This window comes from Larus michahellis, chromosome 18 (assembly GCF_964199755.1).
Source record: "Larus michahellis chromosome 18, bLarMic1.1, whole genome shotgun sequence".
NCBI lineage: Eukaryota > Metazoa > Chordata > Aves > Charadriiformes > Laridae > Larus > Larus michahellis.
The window spans coordinates 7,956,319-7,983,436 of NC_133913.1; the positions used below are offsets into that span (position 1 = coordinate 7,956,319).

Genomic DNA, 27,118 nt, shown 5'->3' on the forward strand with positions numbered 1-27,118 from the left:
AAAGTCATAGATTAAATGAACTCAACGGACATTTTAGAGGGACGGCCCATGGACTAAGGGTATTATATCTGTGTAAAAATATATGTATGTGTATATATATACACATAAGACAGGGGAAAGTAGTAGGGACACAGGTGTTCCATCCCATGTGAGCCATGCTTAGTCTGTATCTGGCTGGGAAGGGAGCAGGAAGTCGCCACTGGGAGCGGGCTGGGGTGTCCTGGGTCCCTTCAGTGAGCGGTGGTACTGTAATCGTGTTTCTGCATTCCTCTATCTGTGTTACTGTTGTTGTTTTCTTGTTCCTTTGCTGTTCTGTTAAACTGCCTTGGTCTTATCCCACATGTTTTTCCTTTTTCTTCTGATTCTTCCCCATTGTGGGGGGAGTTTGAGAAAGCAGCCACATGGTTCTCTGTTGCCCTCTGAGGCTAAACCACAACATGCCTCAAAGTCCAGATGGGGTCCAGTGACAAGTGGTGTCCCTCAGGGGTCCATATTGGGTCTGGTACTGCTTAATATCTCCATCACTGACATAAACAGTGGGATTGAGTGCAGCCTCAGGGTATCTGCAGATGACACCAAGCTCAGTGGTGTGGTTGACATGCCTGAGGGATGGGATGCCATCCAGAAGGACCTGGACAAGCTCAAGAAGTGGTCCCATGTGTACCTCATGAGGTTCAACAAGGCCAAGTGTAAGGCCCTGCACCTGGGTTGGGGCAACCCCTGGTATCAGTCGAGGCTGGGGGATGAAGGGATTGAGAGCAGTGCTGGAGAGAAGGACTTGTGGGTACTGCATCCAGCTCTGGAGTCCTCAGCACAGGAAAGACATGGACGTGGCTGGAGCAGCTCCAGAGGAGGGTCACAAAAATGATCACAGGGGTGGAACACCTCTCCTGTGAGGACAGGCTGAGAGAGTTGGGGTTGCTCAGCCTGGAGAAAACTCTGGGGACACCTTATTGCAGCCTTTCCATATAGAAAGGTGGCTTATAGCAAGATGGGGAGAGAGGTCTTGTCAGCCCGCATCTCCAGCCTGTGGAGGTCCCTGTGGATGGCAGCACAGCCCTCTGTGTGTCTGGTCTCCGCGGGCAGGGGCTGGGAGTGAGGCCAGGGCGGGCTGGGGGTGCGGGGCACGGGGAGGGTCCTGCGAGGGGACGCTGCGGGCCGATGGCCCCTCCGTGCCGCTGCTGCTGGGGCCGGCCCCGGCCCCGGCTGCGGGCGGTCGAGGCGCCGACGCCCTTGCGCAGGGCTCGGCAGGGCGACGAGGCGCGATAGTGGCGGAGCCGCGCTGGCAGCCCCGGGCCAGGAGCCTCGGTGTGCCGGGGAGCCGCGCTCCTCCTCTGCCCGTGGTCCTGCCCGCACCCGCCCTTGTCCTGCCCCAAAGGGGCCGCTACAGCGGGGGGCCGGGGCGGGGGTGCTGGGGGCGGGCAGAGGCATCGGCTCTGCCCCCTCGCCAGCGGGCGGGCAGGAGCGGTCGCGAGCGCGGCTCCGCTCGGCTCCTGTGCGGCTCCCGCCGGGCCCTCGGTCCCCGTCCTTCCCCGGCGCGGCAGGGCACGATGGCGGCCGGACTGGGGCCGTGGCTCCTGGCCTTGGCCTTGGGGCCGGCAGGTGAGAACCGTGCGGGGAGGGCGGCGAGGCCGGGCCCGGGGCTTCGGCTGCCCGCGGTCGGCGCTGCCCGTGCCGGGGCCCCGGGGCTGCGGCTGCTCCCGCGCCGGGGGAGCTGTCGGCTGGCGCTCGCCGTGGGCGAGGAGCGGGTGGGGTGGGCGGGCGACGGAGAGGCCGGGGCCGAGGCCGGGGCCGAGGCCGGGGCCGAGGCCGGGGCCGAGGCCGGGCCGGGGAAGGCTTTGGGGCGGCGAGTCTGGCCGCAGCGTGGGAGCGGGCGCGGCTGAGCCCCGAGGGGGGCAGGCGGGGCATTGCCCCGGGCGCGGGGCTTTGCCGGGAGAGGCGGGTGGCGGCTGTGGCTGTGCCGGGGCGGGGGGCGCCGGGGCGGCGGGGGAACGTCGTGGGGCCGTGGTGGCGCGCTGCCCGGCTGCCTGCGCTCTCCGTCCGCAGGGGTGTGGGCGCAGCTGAGGCTGGTGGAGGCCGGCGGAGGGCTGCGAGCTCCCGGGGACTCCGTGCACCTCACCTGCCGCGGATCCGGCTTCACCTTCGGGAGTTACCCCGTTTATTGGTACCGTCAGGCCCCCGGTGGTGGTCTCGAGTGGGTGTCGTACATCCGGTATGATTCCTCAGTTACTCAGTTCGGGCAGTCTGTGCAGGGTCGAGCCACGGTGTCCCGGGACAATTCCCGGTCTGAGTCCTCTCTGTCCCTGAGTGCCCTGCAGCCCCAGGACTCTGCCCGCTACTTCTGTGCCATTGACACGGAGACAGGAAATCCAGCTGAGCTTTAACAGAAACCTGCTGGGGCCCAGCCCAGGTGCAAGAGCAATTGGCCAGGGGAGTGCTGTGATGTGTGTGAGGTCACCCGTGGCTGTTTCCAGCAGTGAGGGATTATCACTGCGCATGGCAGGTGTTTGTGGCCTGTCCTGCACACTGCAGGAATTTGATTGCCAATTAAAATACAGTGCAATGGAGAGTATAGAAAATTACCCCATCCCTAAAGAAACCGTCCTCCCTCTCTGCCATCCTTCTTCCCAGGCTCAGCTTCACTCTTGCATTCCCTTCCTCTCCCCAGGATGCACAGGGGCCAATTGGAAATGGGGCTTAGGGTCAGTTTGTAGTATTTCTTCTGCATTGTTTTGGCACCTAAATCTATGCGTCCCTCTGGCATTCATGCCCAGATATGAAAGAGCTGGCCAATGTTATGACAGGACCTCTCTCTGTTTTTTTTCAATGGCCTAGGGAGTCTGGAGAGGCCCCAGACAACTGGAATCTGGCAAATGTTATCCCCGTTTTCCAGAGGGGAAAGAAGGTAAAGCCTGGTAATTACAGGCCTCTCAGTCTCATTTCAGTGCCTGCTAAACAGCTTTGAGCTTCATGATGTTTGGTGGTACTGTCAGGCACCAGGTGGCATATTCGACTTGGTGTCCATCTGCTGGGCCTGAAGTAAACCATATTATGGAGCAGCGATGCAGGGTTGAGCCACGGCATCCCAGGACAATTCCCGTTCTGAGGCATATCTGTCCCTGAGTGCCCTGCAGCCCAGGGACTCTGCCCGCTACTTCTGTGCCGTTTGCACAGAGACAGGAAAACCAGCTGAGCTTTAACACAAACGTCCTGCCAGGGTCCCAGCTCTGGGTCTGAAGCTGGAATGGAGTCGAATCCCACAGTGGTTCAGGGCTGCTCTTGGAGAGTTGTGAGGTGCTTGGTCCTGATGGGGACGTTTTATCTGTTTTATCTGAGTCTGTCTGCAAAGCATTACCCCTTCTGCTTGCCGCCTTCCCATGTCTCATGCCAATCCTCACTCCTGTCACACTCTGAAACTGCTTCACCTTTGGAAACAAGTTTTGCTGTTTCCATCGTGTGTACCCTGTCACGGCTGATTGTTGAGGTGTGGTAATAGCCATGCTCAGGTTTTGGGCACGGCTCAGGTCCGCTCAGTCCAGTTGTCACTATTCACTCACTAAGTAGCTAGGAGAGGAAATACAGAAAGTACAGAGGGTCATTTGGGAGCCCACTGGGAGAATGGGGAGGTCTCCCAGATCTGAGATTCTAACAGGAACAAGAGGTTGTGAACATGTGTGTTTGGAGCTGCTGGATCCCAGAGATCACAGGCAGAAGCCCAGGGAAGCAGTGGAGTAGATGAAGATATTGCTTGAACTGTTCCTGCCTGTTTATCCTTGTCTCCTGGGGTTGCAGGTGCCCTTTCTCAGGTGGAGATAGAGGCCTCTGGCCCCGTGGTAGGGAAGGTCTCAGAGTCACTCACGCTCACCTGCCGCATCTCTGGTGTACCCATCACCGATAGCAGCTACGCTTGGGACTGGATCCGTCAGACTCCTGGCAGAGACCTGCAGCACATAGCGTTGCTGTATCCTTTCACGGGACTTCAGCACATTGCTTCGTTCTTCCAGACACGAGTCACCAGCTCTGCAGACCCCTCCAGGAACCATCTGTTGCTGGAAGTGCTCTCGCCATCAGCTGCAGACACGGCCACGTATTTCTGCAGCACCAGAGAGCTGGAAAAAGGGCACAGTGCTTGAACGACAGGCAAAGCTGGGGCAGAAAAGGAAGGAGGGGTGTTAAATTCAGCCAGGTCTTTCCTGGTTGGCTGCAAAAAGGCTTTTGAGGAGTAGCCTGGGCTGGCTTTCCTGGAAAGGGGCACAGAGGTGCTGTGGCAGCAGCAGCAGCAGCAGAGTATCTCACAAGCACACACAAAACCATGAACAAGTTGATCACCTTCTTCCATTCTTCTCAGTCTCTCCCAGAAGAAGAAAGCAACAGAGAAAGCAGTTTGTTTAAGAAGCAGCACAACAAGCATTGAAGAACTAAGATTTGATTATGGCAAACCACAGCTGAATTGAGCTTTTAAATCTCATGTTGATCAGGGAGCCCCAGAACAGGCAAACAGCAGGAGCTGAGCTGCAGGGCACCTTTTCCCTTGTGCATGAAGTGTTGGCACTCTGTGCATATATATTCATGTGTGTACATGAGGTCCAGCATATATATTCATGTATATTCATGAGGTCCAGCATAGAATTTTGTGGAAGGACTCCCAACAAGGAAGATATGATCTGAGGGCTGTGGGGAACCTGGGGTATCCCTACCATGCTGGGGCAGCTCCAAGTGTCTCAGGGCACCTTAGGCCACCTCCAGGTTCAATGGGTTCCTCTACCATCTTGCAACACGCCTTCCCACCCCTGTCTTGGATCGCTTCCCTAAGGGGCCAGATTGGAGCACACATGAAGAGGAAGAGGAGGGGAAGGACTCAGAGAGTCTGCAGAGGGGCAGCATGGAATTTGGGCATCCCAAAATGGTAGTACCAGTCAAAACAGTGACACTGTAGGGCTCAGCAGGTGTCCTCTCCTGTGGCTACAAAGGTCCTAGGGGGAGCTCTGTGTTCCTGCTGAGTAGGGTAAGAGTGGAGAAGGGAGTGTCCCTGCTCTGCTGAGGAGCCCCAACAGCCTGGTCCCTGCTCAGTCCTGTGCACATGAGTTTTGGGGGATGAGCTGGGGGGCTTGAACCTGCATATCTACCCCAGAGCTTCAGTGCACAGCAAATCCTGGATCTCCCCTGCCCTTTGCTGCCTTTGCGGCTTGGGGGCATCTGGGAAGGCTTTGGTGGGAAGAGGCTGCTGGAGAAATGTCAGCACGAGGGAGCGAGTGGAGGAGTAGGGTGCTGAGCAAGAGCAGGGTGAGGAGCACGTCTGCCATGGAGCGCCCTGTCCACAAGAGTAGAGTGGTCAGTGGCTCCCATCCAGGAGCAGCAGCTCACAAGCAGCAAGGAGCCAGGGTGCCCTGGGAAGACAACTTGCCGCCCCCCGGGCCAGCTCCAAAATCCCAGCAGAAACACTGCAGTCCTTCCTCAGAGGAAGGTCGAGGGTAGCTGTACAGCAACATGCCACCTTTTGCCCACTAGAGGTTTTCCTGCCAAGCGAGCTCTCTGGTATTGCAGCTTGCAGGATGAGAGACACCCGAGAGTTCACCAACAGCTTCAGGTTCTTCTGCTCCTCCAGCCCCCACCTCTCGCCTTCGCTGTTGTCATAGACCGAGGGAGGGACCAGGAGGGACTAGGACTGACTGCAGTGACAGAGGCACAGACAGGGCAGATGTGGGCAGAGCTGTTCTGCCAGCGGAGACAAGCTACAGAGAGTCAAGGCAGAGTGGGGCCTGGCCGTGTGGACTGCTCTGTGCGTGGGGTTCTTTCCCATCGTGGGTAAGCAAAAGGAAGAGGAAGGGGTGACGCCTCCCAGGAACTGAGCATGCTCCTGTGCTCTGCTCGCCACAGAGCTGTGCTAACCACTTGCAGCCTGACCTGCACCCCGCCTCTACCTCCCCACCGATCCCTGCAGAGCACAGCGGGAGATGAGTTCCTCCTCTTCTAGCTGTGATTTAGGCACCTCCATCCAGTGTGGCTGCTCCGCAGTGTGGGAACAGGCAGGGAATCTACCTGGTACACCCCCATCCTTGGGCCTAATGCTTTGTCCTTGCAAAGAGGAGGTTGAGGATGTCAGCATAGGATCCAAGCCCCACTTGCCTGTGTGAGGTCCGTGTGCGTGGGGTTCTTCTCCCTGGACTCTTGGACCTGGGATTCCTGAAGGACAGCTTTGTTTAAAGACTGAGGTGAATAAGGCATTCAGTATATCAGCCGTTTTCCATGTCCTATGTCACCAGATCCTCGCACCATTCACCAGTGAGCTTGAATTTTCCCTAGCCTTGTTTATCCATTAAGGCCTCTGGTATTTTTTTTCTGTTGGGGTGATTTAAGACTGGAACAGGTTGTGCAGAGAGGCTGTGTAGTGTCCATTCTTGGAGATACTCAAAGTTGAACTGGGCAAGGTTCTGGACAGCCTCGTGTGGTGGCTCCACCCCAGCTGGCATCTAAGCCCCACGAAGCCACTCACTCACCTGCAGTGGGGTGATAGAGACAATTGGAAGGGTAGAAGCAAGAAAACTTGTAAGTTAGATAAAGGCAGTATAATAACTACAGCAAAAGCTGCATGCTCAAATCAAGGGAAATATTTCCCATTTCTCACTAGCAGGAAGATGTTTAGCTATTTCCAAGAAAGGAAGGCTTCACCACATGTGGTTACTTAGGAAGGCAAATGCCACAACTCCTAATATCCCCCTTTCCTCCTTCTTTCCCTAAGCTTTTATTGCTTTTGTGCTGATTTTGGCTGAGATAAAGTTAATTTTCTTCATAGTAGCTAGTATGGGGCTATGTTTTGGATTTGTGCTGAAAACATTGTTGATAATATATCGATGTTTTTGTTATGGCTGAGCAGTGCTTACACTGCGTCAAGGCCTTTTCTGCTCCTCACATCGCCCCACTAGTGAGTAGGCTGGGGGTGCCCAAGAAGTTGGCAGGGGTCACAGCTGGAACAGCTGACCCCAACTGACCAAATGGATATTCCATACCATATGACATCATGTTCAGCAATAAAAAGTTGGGGGAAGAGGAAGGAATTGGGAAATGTTTGGAGTTATGGCTTTTTGTCTTCACAAGTAACTGTTATGAGTGATAGAGCCCTGCTTTCCTGAAGATGGCTGAGTGCCTGCCTACCGATGAGAAATAGCTAATGAATTCCTTATTTTGCTTTCCTTACATGCGCAACTTTTGCTTTACCTATTAAACTGTCTTTATCTCAACCCACAAGTTTTCTCACTTTTATCCTTCCCGTTCTCCCCGCCATCCCACTGAGCGGCTGCGTGACCGATTTGCTGACATCCTGCAGTATGGCATTTCACTTTGGCCAGTTGTTGACTGTGTGGCTGGTGGGGCAATGTAAGAAACAGAGAAGGCCGTGATGGTGTGTAAGCAATGTTCAATAGCTAAAACATTGGTGTGTTATCAACACATTTTTGGTCACAAAACATCACAGCTGCCCATACAGGCAGCTATTTTAAGAGGCGACTTGCAATGTCCCCTAAACACAGACAAGAGAAGCAGCCTGAGGGAAGCATGAAACTAATTGTGAGAGATGAAGGAGGGGGAGGAGGCCCTCTGAGCCTTCCTGAGGAGTCTCTCAAAATTTCGCAAGTACCAGGCCTGCTCAAAGAACTGATAAAGCTAACACCTGCTTATCTCTTGTGTGATTCGTGGGAGGTGCCTGGAACACAGTCTTACAGAAAGAGGACAGCCGTGCTTTTTTTCCGGCAAGGACAAGATAACGGGAATCTGTGTAGTTCTCTGTTTCTTCAAAAGGCAGCTGTGCCTGATGATAATGCTCTGCCTCATTATCCACGAAATGCATATTAAAGTTGACACCCCTGTATATTCTAATAAAGATTATAGAGATCATGCTAAACATATGACTATAGCACTCCACCCAAATTATGCTACATGTCACCTAGGGGGTTGGGAACCCTGAGACGAAACTGCCCGGAACTAGTTGGGTGGGTCATACTGATACGGCGAACATAAAAGGGGAAAATAAGTGCCTGTAGGGAGGAGATTTTTTCCCTGAGGAGATTATACACAGAAGAGCGCTCTTACCCCTGTTGGCAGAACCAATGCTGGAACAAGGACCGGTGATCTCTTTCTCTCTCCCTCCTCTATCCCTCTGGTTCTGTTTCTTTTTCTTTTCTCTTTTCCCTTTTATTTTGAAGTTGTTAAGTAAGTAACGCAAGGTGTACCTTACCACTCACTATAATTCATTGTATAGCTGTTGTTAAGTACCGCTTGCCATAATTTGTTGTATATAGGTTGCTAAGTAATGCAAGGTGTACTTTACTGCTTGCCATAATTTGTTATATACCTAACCAATTATCATGGACCCAGTTAAGACATGTATTAATGACTGTGTGAATTTAATAAATGTTTGCATGCGGACCTTGAGAGTTGGCTCACCTTAGTCTGAGCAGATGAGCAGATGGGGATTTTCAAATTTGAGTGACTTACCCTCCTTCTTTTCTGAGTGGGGCATGACAGATATGAAGAAAGTTAACTCCATCCCCACCCGATCCAGTACACCTACTCTAGTTGACCTTGCTTCAAGCAGGAGGGTTAAACTAGACCTTTTCCAGAGGTCCTTAAGCCTCAACTCTTCTACTGTCCTGTGAGCAAAACTTGCACCTCTTCTGCTTCCCCTTTCTAACACCCTTTCTGGGGAGACAGAAAGGACAACATCAGGCCTCATGGCCAGCCAGAGCTTTTAAGAGACAGCTTTGGGGTCTGGAAATACTTTGAGAGTACTCTTGTGTCCTTGGGTTTCTGACTCTAGAGGACCTCTAGTCCTTCTTCCTGACTTCATGTGCTGCCAACATACTGCCACTCTGCATACTCCAGCAGTGGCCTTTTAGTGGCTGTGAGTGGGAAAATGAGAGCCTCTAACAATCATTTCCTGATTGATTTTTTTCCCCTCCACTACGCTATCTCCAGGAGTCCTGCCTCCAGCAACCAGCTGTGGCCAGCACTACACCTCTCAGGCTCCAGGAAGTCAACAAGTCAAATGGGAATGACTTCCCCATCCTTACAAAGCCAAGCTCTGTGTTTGTGTAAGTGGTTTGCAATCTCATTGCATAAGAATGTACTTGTGTCTTAACTACAAACAAAGAACACGCCATAAGATCTAACAGTGGACCACACACCATAAATACAGCAAACCACCATGCTGAATAGCTTTCCTGAGTCCTTTGTGTGCTTCTTTTTTACCCACCCATATGACTTTTGTATCACTCGTATACTTCTCTATTGAGTTCCAGCATTGAAACTTGAACGCAAAAGAGGAAAGTGAGTTTTCCTCAACACTCTTGGAAAAAACTGTTTATGGAATTCATTGGGATGGTCCAACCTACCTGCTCAAGCAGGGCTACCTAGAGCTGGTGGCCCAGGCCCATGTCCAGATGGCTTTTGAATATTCCCAAAGAGGGAGACTCCACAACCTCTGGGCAATCTGTGCCAGTGCTCAGTCACTGTCAGAGTGAAAACCTGTTTCCTGATTTTCAGACAGATCCTCCTGTGTTTCAGTTTGTGCCTATTGCCTCTTCGTCTGTCCCTGGGCACCACTGAAAAGAGCCTTGTCCCATTGTCTTTGCGCCATTCCATCAGATATTTCTATACATTGATGAGATCCTCCCTGAGCCTTCTTTTCTTGAGGGTAAACAGTTCCAGCTCGCTCAGCTTTCTTTCATATGAGAGGTGCTCCAGTCCCTTTCATCATCTTTGTGTCCCTATGCCAGATTATCCCCAGCATGTCCATGTCTCTTTTGTACTGGGCAGCCTAGAACTGGAGCCAGTACTCCAGTTGTGGCCTCACCAGTGCTGAGTAGAGGGAGAGGATTATTCCTTTGACCAGCTGACAACACTCATCCTAATGGAGGAAAACCAGGAAACCATTAGTCATCTATTCCACAAGGGCACTGGAATAACTGGAATATACTGGCTAACTCGGTGTCCACCAGAACCCCCAGGCTGTTTCCTGAACTGTTGCTTCCCAGCCAGCAGTCCTCCAGCCTGTATTGGTGTGTGGAATTATTCCTCCTGAGGTGTAGGACTCTGCATTGGAAAGCAAAGCTACCTTCCAGCCAGTCTGCCTTCTTTTCTCCCATGTTCAAGTTCTGAGTTTTGTGCTTTTTGTCTGCTTCTCTTCCAGATCTGAGACTATAACAGAAGTAAGATCGTTTGAGGAAGTCACCAGCTCTGCAGACCCCTCCAGGAACGAGCTGTCGCTAGAAGTGCTCTCGCCATCAGCTGAGACACAGCCACCTGTTTCTTCAGTACCAGAGAGCTGGAAAAGGGCACAGTGCTTGAAAGACAGGCAGGGCCAGGAAGAACTGGAAGGTGGGGAATTAAATGCAGCCAGGTCTGTTGTGGTTGCTGCAAGGCAAGGCTCTTCCCAGGCTTCTCAAGGCTAGTCTGGGCTGACTTTCCTGGAAAGGGGCAAAGAGGTGCTGTGGCAACAGCAGCAGAATCTCTCACAAACACACACAAAACCATGAACACACTCTAACTTTCTTCCATTTGTCTCAATCTTTCCCACAGGCAGAAAGTGACAGGGAAAGAGGTTTGGTTTGGGGTTTTTTTTGAAGAAGCACAACAAACATTGAAGGAATCAAAATTTTAACATGGAAAGACAGAACTCAATTGCATTTGCATGCCCCATATTGTTCAGGGAGTTTCAGAGCAATGTTGCAGCAGCACATAACAACAGTGGCACTGCAGTGGCACTGCACCAGGATCTGCATTGCTAAGATTTTTCCTAGGACATGATGAAAAATTTCTTCTCTGCACTCCTAGGTTTGGTGCCATGTGAATAAACACACATGTTCTTATCCTGAGGACTAAGCATACATTTCTGTATTTGGAAGTGTAGATTTTCATGGAAGTGCATTTACATATATGTTCTCCATATGCAAATGAATCCATATGCTTGTGTGCATGCATACATTACCCTGAGTTTCCTATATAAGAGCTGAAGATACTAGGTCAGTTATCCCCAAACTTTACCCTGATTAATACATTTGGTCCTATGGAAGAATCGCTGCAGTGGATTAATCTAAAAGCCATTCAACACAGTAGACTGCCTGTAAGGCCAATGTCAGATGTCTTGCAAAGGCTATAAATACAAAACAAATGCTACTTTATTTCTTCTGTTACTAGCTGTCGTGGTTTAGCCCCAGCTGGCAACTAGGACCATGCAGCTACTTGCTCACTTCCCCCCTAGTAGGGTAGGGAGAAGAGGGAGGAAAGGAGGGGAAAGGAAAAAAACCTCGTGGGCTGAGATAAAGACTATTTAATAGAACAGTAACGGAAGAGGAAAATAACAACAATAATAATGGTAAACGAATATACAAAATAAAATCATACAAGTTGTTCTTACCACCTGAAGATCAGTTGCCCAGCCCTTCCCAAGCAGTGATCGTGGATCACGGGTCCCCCCAACTCCCATCCCCCCGTCCAACCCCCATTTGTATACTGAGCATGATGTCTACGGTATGGAACATCCCCCAGTCAGCTTGTCCTGTCTTTGCTCCCTCTGAGCTTCTATGGAAGCTGAAAAAGTCCCTGGCTAATATAAACATTAGCTAGCAACAATCAAAACAATGTGTGTATCAACATTCCTCAACATTCTTCTCATACCAAATCCCAAACACAGCAGCTACTAGAAAGAAAATTAACTCTGTTCTAGCTGAAACCAGGACACTAATCTCCTTTTGTGTAGGTTTCAGAAGCTCAGGGACTTCCCCAAGCAGATATTCTAGATCTCCTTTTAAATCAGTACTTTTAGTTGTACTCTCCATATTGAAAATTGTGACTTACTGTTTAGTCTTAAATATCTGTTTTCCTAAGACAACTATAGTGTCTCCAGGGAATCCATGACCAATAACATTTCTGTTTTGATAGAAGGGTTGAATAGGATGGTTCTGTACACAGAAGAACATGATGTCCACTGCACCCTTTAAAAGAAAAGTCACCTTCTTGACAGATGTATCCCAGAAGCAGCTCTCCTTGACAATAAAGCCATGGCAATAAATAATAAATAAATAATAAATAATAAATAAATAAACAAATAATAAAGAGGCAATAAAACCTTTTATAAAAGTGTGATGAAATCAGGTAGACGGGTTAGGTGTGAGCTAGGCTCAGAATTCCCAAAAAAAGGAAATTTTGTTAAAGTACAAATGGAGATTTTTGGAGGGCTAAGAATAATTGCGCTGGAAGGGCCAGGGTAGTTTCTTCTGGAAAGCAGTGTAGACCTTTCAGCAAGGGCTGAAGGGATTCAAACAACCATGCATGCACAAACCACCTGCTAGTTCCCCTCTAAAATGTATCTTCATCTGCCTAGGACACTTTTCTAGAGGAAGGAGGGACTCCCTCTCTTCTCATTTCCTCTGAAACAGAACCCAAGGAGTGATCTTCAGTATGACTTCGTGGAACACAGACTGCCTAAACATGCTAACACATCACTGGCAGTACTGGAGCGCCTCCTGCAATTTTTTGGAGGCGATGCACCAAGGACAGAGAAAAAAAAATACAGCGGCAGAACTCAACTTTTAAATGGAACAAATGCAAGCATGTGGTTTATGGGAGGCTGTGAAGACAGGTGTGTTTCTGTGGCCGCCCAAATGAAAAAGGGCAGTTCAACTGCATCTGAGATCTCAGTGACAAGCAGGGTATGGTGTCACTGCTCTGGGAAGATTTTACAGCAAGTGAAGGATGTGGGAGAGGCACCTGTATGCACCCTGGCCTGTGGCAGGAGGTATTTAGAGCTTTGTCAAAGAATCATAGAATCATCTAGGTTGAAAGGGACCTTTAATACCATCGAGTTCAACCATCAGCCTAACACTGCCAAAACCACCACTAAACCATGTCACTCAGCACCACGTCTACCCGTCTTTTAAATACCTCCAGGGATGGCTATTCCACTGCTTCCCTGTTCCTGTAGGAGCAAGGCAATAATGAGGAGAAAACAATTTGACACAATAAAGGGAACAGTAGTTGAACAGCCCATGTTAAAAACAGAAGAAATAGCAGCACTGGTATTAAAAACAGTGATTAAAAATGAGAAATACACCTTTGTACTTGGTAACAAGAATAACGCAAATAAACATATTGAGTAATACAGCATGGAACCAGGCAGATTTGTGAACAGAATGAAATAATGCTATTTTCTTTTGTGTCTTAGAAGAGGATTTGAGGATTCAGAAACTGATCCACAATTCCAGGTAACTATTAATCAAAATCACTAAAGTAAGGTAAAAAATCAAAAGCCAACTTCAGTCAACCATAACTAGATGTTTCCCAACCCTCAAACTCAGCCAAAGGCAGATGTAAATAAATCAAAAATCAAAAGTCAAAAGCCAACTTAGTAGTCAAATAATCTAGTTCACAAGATCAAAGAAACTGAGAAAAAGTGGTGCATATAATCAGGAAAAAAACTCCCAAGACTCATAAAAATGGCATTCAAACAAGAAATATTGAAAATCAAATATCTGAGTAAATAAACAACTTTAGCACATCAGGGCAAACAGAGTCCATTAAACCACCATCGGCTAAACCAAAACAACTTTTGAACAATTTGTAAACATAGACCGATTTGTTATTTGGCATGAAAATAGGCTTTGAGAACATAAATACTTGAAGGTCCAGAGAGAGTTAGGAAATGTAGGATGAAACCAAATTGAAAAACCAGAGGCAACTGGTCCCCAGATATTCTTTAAAATATTTCACCCTAACTCTCTTGATGTTTGTTAAAGACAAACAGTAATTGGGTCCTTTAAGTGAGAACAGCTCTAACAACTCAAAGGTAACAATATTCCTTTTTGACAACTATGGACAATATTTTAGTGATAAATTAATACTACTCTATCTGCCAAAAAAAGCAATGCTGACAATTTTGTTTTTAGTGTATAGCAACATCTCTGGAACAGTATTAGATTGTTCAAAAGTAGAACAGTCTAGAGGAAGAGGAAAATAAAATCCAGCTCTTCAAAGGACATGAAAGAAGAGACATCACCTGGCACTGAAAAAAGCAAATGTTTTTGTAGAACTGTCTACCACTGTGTGGATTACGTACCACAGTGATTGAAAACAACTGAACTGCTACACACAAATTGTCTCACTCACTGACTTCTCCTAAAGATGCAAACATGGGGCCCTACACAGTCTCTTTTTCCTCAGACAACTGCATGTACACAGACAAATTTGATTCCCAGAAAGACTCAGACAGCTGAAAGACCTTTCCATGCAAGACCATTTTCCCCAACATTCAACATCAGATCTTGGATCTTGCAAGCACGTCATTTTAGACTTCTGATCAAGTTGAGCGAGTTGGGATTCACCTACTGTATTCAGATATTCCCACTTAAGCTTAGCATTGTCCTGCTTTTTGCATTGCTCTCTCCTCTCTGATTCCTGAGTTTAAACACTACATCATCACTGCAGCCAAAGATGCCCCTGACCTCCACACCTACCACCAATTCTTCCTCATTTGCAAATAGGAGGGCCAGCTCATCAGTCACTTGTGTCAGGAAGCTTTCGCCAGTACACTCCAGAAAACTTCTTGATTGGTTCTGCCCTGCTTCACTGTCCTGCCAACAGACATTTGACAAGGTTCAAGTCTCCCATGAGGCCAGTGAACACGAAGCTTCTTCCAATTGTCTGAAGACAACTTCTTCCTGACCAGGTTATCTGTAGTAGTCACCCACCACAGTGTCACACATGCTGATCTGCTGTCTAACCCTGACCCATATGCTATCAGCTGGCTCATCACACATCCCAAAGTATGTATTCCAGCTACTCCCTCACAGAAAGGGCAATTCCTCCTCCTTGCCTTCACACACGAATCACAGAATCATAGAATCACAGAATGGTTAGAATTGGAGGGATCTTAAAGATCATCTAGTTTCAATCCCCCTGCCGTGGACAGGGACAGCTTGCACCAGACCAGGTTGCTCAAAGCCCCGTCCAACCTGGCCTTGAACACCTCCAGGGATGGGGCAGCCACAGCTTCTCTTGGGCAGCCTGTTCCAGTGTGTCACCACCCTTAGCGTATAAGAATTTCTTCCTAATATCTGATCTAAATCCCCCCTCTTTCAGTTTAAAACCTTGTCCTACCGCTACACTTCCTAATAAAGAGTCCCCATTTTTCCTGTAGGCCCCCTTTAGGTACTGGAAGGATGCTATAAGGTCTCGCCGGACCCTTCTCCAGGCTGAACAACCCCAACTCTCTCAGCCTGCCTTCACAGGAGAGGTGCTCCAGCCCTCTGATCATCTTCATGGCCTCCTCTGGACCTGCTCCAACAGGTCTGTGTCCTTCTTATGTTGGGGGTTCCAGAGCTGGACATAGTACTCCAGATGGGGTCTCACAAGAGCAAAGTAGAGAGGCAGAATCACCTCCCTTGACCTGCTGGCCACACTTGATGCAGCCTGGGATACAGTTAGCCACCTGGGGTGTGAGTGCACATTGCCAGCTCATGTTGAGCTTCTCATCCACCAACATCCCCAAGTCCTTCTCCTCAGGACTGCTCTTAATCCAGCCTGGCTTCATCCACTACAGTACTTCTGGAAGCTACCCCACCACACCTCCATTATCGCATAGCTCTGCAACCAAGAGATGGAGTTAAAACTGGAAAGGAACCCAGGCAATATGCACTAACCTGCACTTCACCGTGCATTTAAGCTCTTGGGTCACATGAGCTATCCCACCACTTCTCTATGTCGGCAATGAGATCATAGCCCTGCAACTACTAGCAGAGCTCTAATTTCTCTAGCTTGTTCCTCATACTGCCTGAGTTTGTGCACAGGCAGTTTAAAGAGGCACCCAGCCATGCTAATTTCCCAGAAATTTCCCTTCTTTTTCTCCATAGATACTTCCTTATCTATGTAGACACACTTGAAGTGCACCCCTTTCAGTACTTTTTTTTTTTATTATTATAAAGACCATCCTGTTCATATCACTTCTCATACATTCTGTATCAACCCTTCCCATCACTTTCTCACTAGATTATTGATCATCCTCTTCCTCCCCTTTTGTTTCTAATTTAAAGGTCTTCTTACCAGGTTGGCCAGCCTGTTGGCAAAGATGTTTTTGCCTCATTTAGTCAGGTGTATCCCATCTCTTCCAAACCATTCTCAATCCTCAGAGAGGGTCCCACGGTCATAGAAACAAAGTCCCTTTTGCCAATGCCAACTGTACAAACAACAGTTGACCAGCAGGATCCATCCACTCCTTCTCACCACCCTCTCCCTCACCAGCAGAATCAAAGAGAAACCACTTGGGCCTTCATACCTTTGACCATAACCCCCAGAGCCTGCTTGCTACTTCATAGGGCTCTCCTGGAATTATCATTAATAACCACGTGGAAGAGCAGCAGGGGGTAATAGTCAGAAGGTGTAATGAGTTTTACAAGTCTTTTAACAATGACTCTAATCCAAGTCCATGGCAAGGAGTAAATCTCCCTAGATGACAGGTCCAGCTGTCAGAGGGGGCTTCTGTTCCTTGCCATAACAGTCTTTCATTACTAACACACACCACTTTTTCTGGTGGCTCATGGCCAATGGGCTCAGACTCTTTGTTTGACACATCTCCTAGCTCCTCATTTGCTATGACAGCACTGAATCTATTCTGTAGTTGCAAATCTTCAGGTGAAGCAAGACCCTTCCTTTTGGTGCCAGAAGTCATGAGCTCCCAGCCTTTGTCATCATGGGAACCTCCATTTCCCATCTTTGAGATAGGACTAAAAGTACTGGGTTTTTTTCCTGCTTTTTATCCAGCTTGACTCCATGGAAGTTTTCAGAGGTGTCATGTAATTCCCAAGTTTTCACTTATAATTCAAACTTTTTGGCATTATTTTATGCTCTCCTTGAAAGTCATGTCATATTTCTTCATGTGGTATCTTGGGTCAGAAACCACTTCAAAAGTCATGTGACTGCCTGCATAATCCAGAACACTGTGTACTGAAAAAGAAGGAAGAGACAGTTTTTGTAATGAAATACACCACTGTGTTTGGGGACTGGAGTACCACAATGATATAAACAACATAGGTTCCTGTACAAAAACCTAAAGAAGGGAAAAAGGCAATATATTTTGGGTAATAAAGGAGATGGGTGACTGAAATGATTAAGGAGACAAATAGAACATTCTTTTCTTACTTCTAGTTATCCTGGAAATATAGACCTCACAAGTTTTCTAAAAGACAGAAGAAAGGGAGAACTTGGAAATCCTCTACTCAATCAAGCTATTTGAAATCACTGAACTATTCAATTATTGTTTTTCCATTTCCAGTTTTGGAAGACAATGTGGCTCTGGATACCCTCATGGGGTTGCACACATGGATAATTAGGACAAATATCTACGTTTTCATCTCCTGTTTTTACAACACTTTTGAATACCATGAGGAAAGAGTTATTTATTGGAATAAGTATTATCAGTGTGAGGACAGATAAGCTTGTATTTGGAAGTGGGACCACTCTCACAGTTGAACCACGTAAGTACCACTATTTTATTTCTAAAAATTATGTTAAAATTAAGGTGAGGGAGGAAAGGGAATCTAATGGTTTGGGTTCACTGTAAGAATTTTCTGCCACAATATTCCCTAGAGTGCACTCTCTCCAGCCAGGGTTTCAAGCTAAATCCTCAGCTTGTATCTGCTTAGGAAGGCTTCCCAGGAACAGCTGGGCTACCTCTGTATATCACCATTACTCCATGATCCCCAAACACCTGGTGTGCACTACTTAACACATTATAATTTATTCCCAGTCTGGATAACACTCTGGCCTAAATTTACACTGAAGTGTCCTATCCTCCAGCAGATTTTCACTGCCTCATCTTCAGCAGGAATGCACAGCTCAGTGAAGAGCTGACAGTGGAGAAAAGTTTTGAGACAGATCTTTAGTTCTCTGATATGAGAAGTTAATTTTTGACACTGGCACCCCACCTGTAGTGTCACCAGATAAATAATTCCACTCTCATGAAGACAGAGGAGGAATGACATTAAATATCCTTGGGCTTAAAGTTGCACAAGTGCCTCAATATCCAAGACCACTTAGAATGAACAAAAATTGGCTACCAAGTTGCCCAGGCTTTGAAAACACAGGTGCGGTGACTAGGGATTATAATACACCTTAGTTCTTCCTATCTTTATTTGGAATTTCATGATGTACAAAAAAGGTGGATGTCACCCAGGCTTTTCTGTGGGAGTGTGAATGTTGGGGCAGCAGGGGAGTTTGTTAGGTTGATCTTTGTTATCCTAAACATCCAGGTGCCTACTTTACACCTTGTTATGATACTTTAACAGGTCTGCATGTCTTTAAAGTGCTACAAAACTGTCATTTTATATAATGCAATTTTATATCTAAACCATCCTGTTCGCAGTCCAGAAGGGCATGGGGCTCCCTTAGGTGCTGTCCAGGTCTGTAGGATATCTTGCATGGGAATAAATGCCTATTTTGGAACAATTTAAGTCCACTTCCAATTCCAAAGGGACAAAGGAATACAAAGTTATTTTTCTGAAGAAAGATCTGTTCTTTCCAACCAGTGAATCCTCACTTGCAAATGTAGGACCAGAAGAAAATGCCAGATTTCATTACTTTAACATCAGCCTACGTTGATTTGAAGAGGACATTTGTCAAAAAAAAAAAAAGAGGTCAAATATCCCATAGAGAATAGTAGTATTTGGCAAGAAAAAACAACGAACAAAACAAAGTCTAAGAGCTGGCAGGTGTAAGACTGAGCAACGATATTGCCATTTCAGACATTTACAGAAATGCTGATATGATACTCTTGTTTTTCACATAAAGGTTCTGATGCTTTTTTAAAAAAGTTTAGCATGCTGGTTCTTCTGCTGACAAGAAAGATTTCTTTCTAATCATCTGAAGGTAGCATGTGGCTCATTGACTACAAGATATTCTTAGTTTAAGAAAACTTTTACAGTATATTACTCAAATTTCTAAAACAACTTCCCCGAGTTTCCCACAATCTGGGTTAGAGAACAATTCATTTGACGAGAGAAAGGTATTAGCCTCGTCCGCTCCTCTACCCTGAAATGCTTTAAATCATTCTTTCTCTGTTTTTCCTGCCTATCTAGTCTCTCTGACATCCTGATGCAATATTACATGAAACTTCAGTTGAGTGAAGTTTCCATGCTGTTCAATGATTTCTCTTTTTCTAGCTAAGGATAGGATGACATTTTCAGAGATGCACAAAGACTTTAGGATTATGTTTGACGGTAAAAGATAATAGGCCTTAGGCCTTAAGCACCTAAGTCACTCTGTGTCTGTTGAAATAATAAGTTGAAGCCAAAATTTCCAGAATTTGCACAACCTGACCCTCTTGTTGAAAAATTTGTATTTCTTTGGGAGATACTAATATGCATTTTAAGATGTTAATAAGAGACATACTTTATTGCCTGAATCTTTTGAGAATCCCCAAACACAAAATGATGCAGAAAACATGCATTAGTAGTCACTATAGGATATTCAACACATATGCTCCTCTTGAGGGCTCAGTTAAGGACAGACAAGCTTTTTGTGTTGTTTTGGTTTTGTTTGTTGTAGATAAAACTTTCATTAAGAAAACTAAAGCCCATAGCATTATGGAATATATAGCTCTTCCCATGACTTTGTAAGATTAAAGGGAAAAAGAAATACAACTTTTTGTGCTAATAAAATGTTATTGCCAGAGTGTAACTTAAAAATCCCTCCCAAAAGCAAGCAGTGGTAAGAATTCATGGATGTATTTTCAGGTAACGCAAAACAGTAGGGCTCAGTTGGGGCTTCTGGAGTTTGATAAAGAAATAATTCTTCTTTATTAACTAGAATTGCACAGTGTACATGTGTTCTTGTTGAGGATCTTACCCAATTAGTTATGTCAGAGATGCAGCTTGATAATATACTGTCTGTTTGGAAATGCTGGAGATCAGAAAACATGAAAAGCCTCTGAAGATCTTAGATAACAAAGAATGCACAGGACTAACGGGCTCCATCAAAACCATGTTACAGCACCTGGAAAGGAAATGTATGTAGAAGGAATAGGAAAATGAGCCTTTTTTGATTTACACTTTTTAACTGTGTGTTACTGCTGCTCTTGTCTTTGGGAAGGGGACTCAACTGACCGTGGAGCCAAGTAGGTATTTATGTATTAACATTTTCAGAGTTGTTATTGCTTGGATTTTCACTTTTTTTCCTTTCTTCCTCCTAAAATTCTGGCAGCCACCCCTCCATGCTTTAAAGTTACTAGTTAGACTTTAGGCTTTCTATGCGTAACCTTTTGGTATGTGATTAGATAATTTGGGCTCCACAAAGGCACGTCCTGGCTGCTATCATGCTGAATTTCTTTGGGATCTAACACCTATCCACTTACTGAGGCATCCTAATAAGCTTACTAACAATAGTAATTGTTAGATTTCAAAGCCGTGCTCGGAGAGTCTGAAGGGAACTAAAGTTCCTGTGGATATTGATATTTAAGTTCCTAAGAATTTCTATTCTGTCAAAGTTCGAAAGACAGCACTGAGGGGAGAGAAGGATAATATACAAAAGAATTAAATGTGATCTTATGCAATATTTCTGTTCTAGTTTAATCTTACTAAATTGTTCAGACTTTGAGTTAAACTGAATAGGTCAAATGAAATCAATGGATGTTTGATTCCTGTTTGGTATTGACAAACAGGTGTTGACAAGCATGGAGTTGAGTCTGTTTTATTAATAGAGTCAACCCATGAAGTTTATTAGTAGCACCAACCTATGCAAAATTCAAGGTCTAATGCACCTCTTTAGCAAAGACACCCATCAGGATGCTCCTGTCAAACTGGACATGTAAATGTTTTTGATATGTCTCATAGCCTTTCCTAAACCTTACCTTTTTGGTAAGGAAGCATACTAGAGGATTCCCTTCAGTTTCGTGTTTTTATTATAATTCATGTTGCTAATCTTATTCTGACATTGGTACGTGGAATCACACTAGTTTCTCCACCTGAGGGCAAAGATATCATATTTTTTTAAAAAAAAACATGATATCATAGTGATTTCTTGGCTACTAAATTATTTTGAGAAAATTATTTTGAAAAATTATTAACTGATTAAAGACATCCCCTTCAAGTTTAAGCAATTTTACTTCATTACTTGTATGTCTTGTAAGAAATTCTCAGAAGTTGAAATTCAGGCTTTTGCAGTTGTCAAGCCTTTTTCATTCATATATGTTGCCTGGAATTGTGAATTCAACTCTAAAATTATTTCAAAACAGAAAAAATACATCTGAAGGTTTCAGAGTGACTCTTCTGAAAGATGTATGAGAGAGCAAGGATACCAAATCCTGTGGAAACTTGTCAACATCTTTCAGGTTCTTTCAAAACTCCCGTTCTGGGGCGCGTTTTTCATGCCTTAATGTTTGTTGGTATCTTGACTCTAAAGAACCACCACTGAATGTTATTACACTAATCTAAGGAAGATTGTAAGAAGATTTGTCCATGGACATCAAGTTCATAGGCCCTGGGGTGTTCTTCCCTTCAAATCAGTTTAATATACTGCACTATATTAACTGCCCCTGGAACTGCGGGACTAACAATATGGCACAGCACATGGATGTGAAACGTCACATTTTTTTTGGAACAAGCACAAGAATTTTTGCTGAACTGAGTACAAATACTATTCTCTTTTCATTGTCTCCAGACTGGGTTGGAATGTCTTACAACATGTGCAATGTCTAGTGGGGAAAACCTCCCCGACAATTGAAAGTTCTTGACCTTATGAGAAACACCTGGAGAAGTGGAGATATGCAATTCACATCCTGATTGCTTCTCTCCTACTTTCCCATCTCAGAGACAAAAATCCTTCTTGCATCTGAGCATTCATTATTGAAAAGATCAACCTTGTCCCCCACTGCAGCAGCAGTACTTAATTTCTGCAAGTAATGTCATTTATTGCAGTAACCTTGCACAACAGTGAAGCAGCAAGCTGACTTCTCTTTGCCCTACTGCTCTTGCTATGGTTAGAACTCTTAGCCACATCAGAAGAAGATTTGGGGGAGGGGAGGGAGAGCAAAGGAAAAACAGTTATTCCCTCATGTCTCATGAATATGCAAGACAGTCCTTGATAGAAGTGTTGTTTTTAGGAATTAAGTTTTTGAGAAAATAATTTAACTCTCGGAGTGGCATGCATAAAAGTTCTCTTCTCATTTGGACGTCCCTTATAAAATAAAGAATTCACGTATAGGCACGATCTTTGGGAAAAGAAGCTTAGAATCCTGTGGAATTAAAGCTCCTATGAAAAAAACTACTCTCATACACCCTTTCTGTCTTTGATATGATCTTTTGGAAGCAGCAGCAAGAAATAATGGCAAAAAACGCAGTTAGTCATTGATAATGCTAGGAATTAGTCACAGCTGGAGTATATATGAACTTCAGGCGACTTAGCAGTCAGGCATGCTTGTAATAAAATCAAATCATGCCCAAACAATGCTTTTTTTACAGACAATACAAAAAGTTCTGACCCAGAAGTCATTGTGATGACATCAAAGAAACAGAAAGATGGCAGCGTTGGGAAAGCAGCTTGTTTGGCAAGGAATTTCTCTACAAAGAACATCAGCTTGGAGATGTCTTCTGATAGGGTCGTATATGAACAGAGTACATCCATTTTGACGTCAGAGGGTTTGTACGATACTATTAAGGTGGTCAATGTGACAAAAGGCAAAGAGGTGACCTGCACGGCCAAATTCGACAACAGCACGATTACAGAAAACACACCATTGTCAGGTACAATTTTGTGGTACAGCTGCCACTTATTTCTGGAGGCAGTGTCTTCTAGTGCTTGCTGTTTCTCCTGCTAGTAAGCGTTGCCCTGTATAACAAGCAAAAATGGGAAAGACATCTGGTACTTAAGCAGGTAGAGATGACAGATATTTAAAAGCATCTAAAATAAATGATCCTAACTGTTTAACAACTTGGACTTACTTTTTTGGGAAGAAACAAAAGACACAACCTTTTTTTTAAAATGTACATTCGCTTATTACTAAATACTTAACCAGATAGCAGCAAACCTCCTAGAGCACATAGCCTTTCTAAAAACAACAAAAAGTTAAAGTGGTGGTGAGTTTTTGTTTTTTGTTTGTTTGTTTGTTTTTTTCTCTAAACAACTTTTTATACTTTGGGGGATTGTTTTTGTGATCATCTCCTCAAATTAATGTTAGAATTAGTGACCAATCATTTGATCCTCAGACTGTCCTGCCCAAGTGTCCCTATGGGAAGGGTCATACGAACATTTTGTTTATTCCTTTTTAAAATTTGGATATAGTCTATAATGCCTTTTCTTTACCATGCTGCAGAAAAGGAGGCTGAAGAACCAGTAACAGAGAAGGTTTGCAACACCACAGACACCTCTGCACAAGGTTAGTTAACTAAATAGATTGTGAAGTTACATTACTGTGTTGGGGATAAATGCATGGAAATGTATTTTCTCAGGGGTAGAGGAATTAGAATACAACATATTCATCAAACACAACCTGCTTTGTCAGGGTAGGTAGTTTCATAACAGACAAGCAACAGGAAGAAAAATCCAATCTAGACAGACCTCCTCCTCCCCTGTTGTTGCCATGTTTCTCTATCATCTTTTCCTTTGCTTCTCTTTCTTTCCCTGAAACTATTTCTTGTGGTTTTTTTTCCACTTTCTGCCAATATCACAATATCCAAAACTAGACTGATCTCTCCTGTCTTTTCTCTATCATTAAACAGATACCAAAGTGGAGAAAGCGAACATGCTGTCTATGGTTGTGTTGGGTTTAAGAGTCCTGCTGGCAAAAAGTATCGCCTTCAATACACTGATGAGTATCAAGTTGTTTCTTTTCTGAGGTAAGGAAGCACATAGCTTGATCCGTGGAAATCCTGGAAGCACATGCCAGGAATGACTGTCTGCCGTTGAGTATATCTCTAACCCCACAAGCAATGATACCTGTTCATCTGCTCCTGTTTGCTTTAAATAACTCTCGTAGGTTTCTGGGGGAAAACCCAACAATGACGACAACCTGCACCAAAAAAAAACAACCCCAAAAAACAACTACCCCCCTTTCTCCCAAACCACAAATAAAACGGCCCCCTTCTGTATTCAAAGCTCAGTTCTTGGTGACTGGACCCCAAATTTTCTTTGGAGCAAACTTGCTCTGACAGAGCAACTCAGGTATTACCAGAAATGACTAAGAGATATCTCATTGACTGTTGCAAGTGGCAGAGCACAAAGCCTGGAGAAAAATCAAGACAAATAAGGAGTCAAAAGGAAGAATCCCAAAACACAAACATGTGAAGTAGTGGGAGGAAAAAGAGGAGGGGGGAGGACTTTTAAATTAAGGTATCCAAAGAGGCACAAAAGATAACCCAGCCTAAGTTTTGTATGTCTACCTGTCTTGATCTGACAGCTATCCAACAGTGGCACATAGGCCCAGTTGCATTAAATGTAGTTTAAAACACACTTTGCTCTTCCAGACAGTGGGGAAGCAAAGCATCAGAAATCTGAAGAACAGCAGGAGGGAGCATGTACCAGCAGCACAATGGATTGAACAGCTGGTGTCAATTCTGCTGACAATAACCATCCAGAACACAACCAGCACCTTCTCCTTAAGAGATTTTATACTGTTGAATCCTGCCTGACTTGTTTATTTAGTTTTAACAGTTGTAACTGCTTTTGCTATTTCTTTTTCTCTGTGACCTGAGGAGAGTGTATTTTTCCTTACCCCCTGCTAAGTAGAAGTTGATCTCCCCACTCTTCTAGCCTTTGCATAGAAGCATCCAACCTGCTTCAATGGTTTTGAAAAATTCAATCCTCATTGTAGATATTTGACCCTTTTAAAACACTTTTTACAGGCATGTTACATTACTGTCTGTAGAACTGATGTATTACTGCTGAGAGAATTCAGGCATAGTAGATGCTATTTATAGCTTTAATGTTTCTTAAATAGCTTTAATAACAATAATTTTCTAGTGTAGATGAGAAGACCTGTGTTGAGTCTGAAGTAATTCAGTTCAATCAGGTAATGTTGTTGAGCATTTCTTTATTAAACCTCTGTTTCCTCTGCAAAGTGTATGGCACATGCATTTTAGGTTGCTGTAGTAGTGATGAAAATAAAGTTTTTTTCTAAGCCAAAATGCTGTGGTTTATTCTGTGCTTTTTCTTCTGAATTTAGGATGGAGACAGCTGAAATCCAACTGTCCTAATGACCACTGAGATTAGAAACACACCTAGATTTCCTGTTGGCTGAATTTGTCTTTTCTAGACTGTGCAGGGAAGTGGAGATGTTATTTGGTACATTAAAAAGCTTCAGTAGAGCCATGAATTTTAGGCTTAGGGGATTCAAATAAGGTCTGGTCTTTCAGGTCACTTTTAAGAGACCCCAGAAAGATGATTTGCATCATGGCAATAAAAGACACATGTCTAAGGAGAAATCAGTTAGAGGCAGTTTGATATGAGCATGAGGAAGGAAAATACACATATCAGGAGAGAAGAAAACATGCTGGTTTTTCCACTCATTGATACCAGGAAGAGGCCAACAGGAAATAAAGTATGGTGCTTTGATGGAGTGATAGTTTCCATAGCAGCTTGGTTAATAGTCAAAAAGACCCCAACAAATATATTCCCCAACTCATCTTTCTCTCTCAAGCAACAGGCAGGATGCTGTGGTCAATATTTATGACTAAGTTACACCATGCAAGATTACCTCCCCAGTGTTTTGAAAAACAAGTTAACCACATCCTGAAGAGGAAATAAGGTTTTTCACATACTGACTGAGTTACTGCTGGCTTCAAGACAACCTCTACAGAGTGCATAGTAAAGTTTGTTTAATTAAGCTTCATCAGCTTAGTCCTTCAGACCCTGCAGAAACCTAGAGGAAGACCCTCACCCTATGCAGAAGATAAGTGAAATTTGCATGGCAAATGCGAAAACAGTAAAATGCTTATTTAGTGCATTCTACCACCATAATGTAAACCAGGGGGAGCCGTCCACTAGTATTTTTATCCTCATGACAGCCTGAACCTTTTCATCTTGCATTCTACAGTTTTTCCAAGTCTCTCGGGCAAGACTCAGATGGGGAGTACCATTTCTGTGTCTCTGTGCAAATCAAGGAATGACATTTTCCTGAGTAGTCCTTGGTCATGCCTGAGAGCTTTGGCAGAATTAAAATCCTGCAGCACTGCACAAGCAAAAAGAAATATCTACAAATGTGTGACTAGTGAGGGATAGCATTGACTCATACTCAGAAATTTATCAGCCAGATGAAGACATCAGTCTCTATTTAAACACCTATTGACATTGGCCTAAGACACCAGAGCCCTCATTTCCATCACAAAGAGATTCATGACCTGAGTGATACCTCCATGGTCAGAGTTTTCAGACCTCCCTGTGCACCACTGAGAGCAGTCAGTGTGGGAACACCTATGCCCTCACTAACGCCTTAAAATGCCAGTCACCCAAGACTCTGTTATCTAGGTCTCAGTCAAAAAAAAGAGAAACTGGTGTCTTTGAGAAAATGGTTCAATGTCTTCAGCTCTGAGGATCACGAGGAGGGAATACCCATCCATCACTCTCTTACCTGAGTCTTCACTCACCCTCAGTGAGCAGAATTAATCCCCATTGGAGTGGGCTAGCCTGGTGGCCAGGCCTGTGGCTCCCTTAAGACTTTATTTCAGGTCAGACTATGTGAAATAAGAGGGCTGTCACAGATGGCCAAAATAATATTTCTGAGACATGATGCCAAGGATGGATACTGAAGGCAGCCCAGGCATCCTCATACTGTAGCCAAAGAGGGTGCAGTCTGTTTTTCTCACTTTATTTGGAGAAAACTATTTTGTTGGCTGTGTCTGGCCACCTTCTTGAGGGAAAGGCAAGAAGCGACCTATGCTGGCTTAGACTAACTGGGGATAAGAGAGGAAGAGGGAACAAAGTGCATAAATACACCCTTGGGGAGAAGAGAGGTATCTGTACCCAGTAAGGAATTTTGGCATCTAGGCAGCCGCTGTCAAGAGAAGGGAGATTAATTGGAAAGGCAATACCATATTAGACCACAAGATCCAGCTGGAAGAAGCAGATACATGTGCAGACACACAACCAC

The 27,118-nt window shown here is 45.1% G+C and overlaps 2 protein-coding genes across 2 annotated transcripts in view; both read left to right on the top strand.

Annotated features, from left to right (window-relative positions):
- Positions 1–27,118, top strand: part of LOC141732867 (M1-specific T cell receptor alpha chain-like) — a 341,791-nt gene that overhangs the window by 239,169 nt on the left and 75,504 nt on the right. The window lies entirely within an intron of this gene.
- On the top strand, positions 1,408–25,151 carry LOC141732874 (immunoglobulin gamma-1 heavy chain-like). The gene is made up of 8 exons (XM_074562315.1): positions 1,408–1,602; positions 2,047–2,350; positions 2,682–2,702; positions 17,464–17,519; positions 22,497–22,778; positions 23,348–23,410; positions 23,754–23,870; positions 24,498–25,151. Exons 1-7 carry the CDS (start codon positions 1,551–1,553, stop codon positions 23,867–23,869), a joined length of 894 nt encoding a protein of 297 aa, XP_074418416.1. The 5' UTR covers positions 1,408–1,550; the 3' UTR covers position 23,870; positions 24,498–25,151.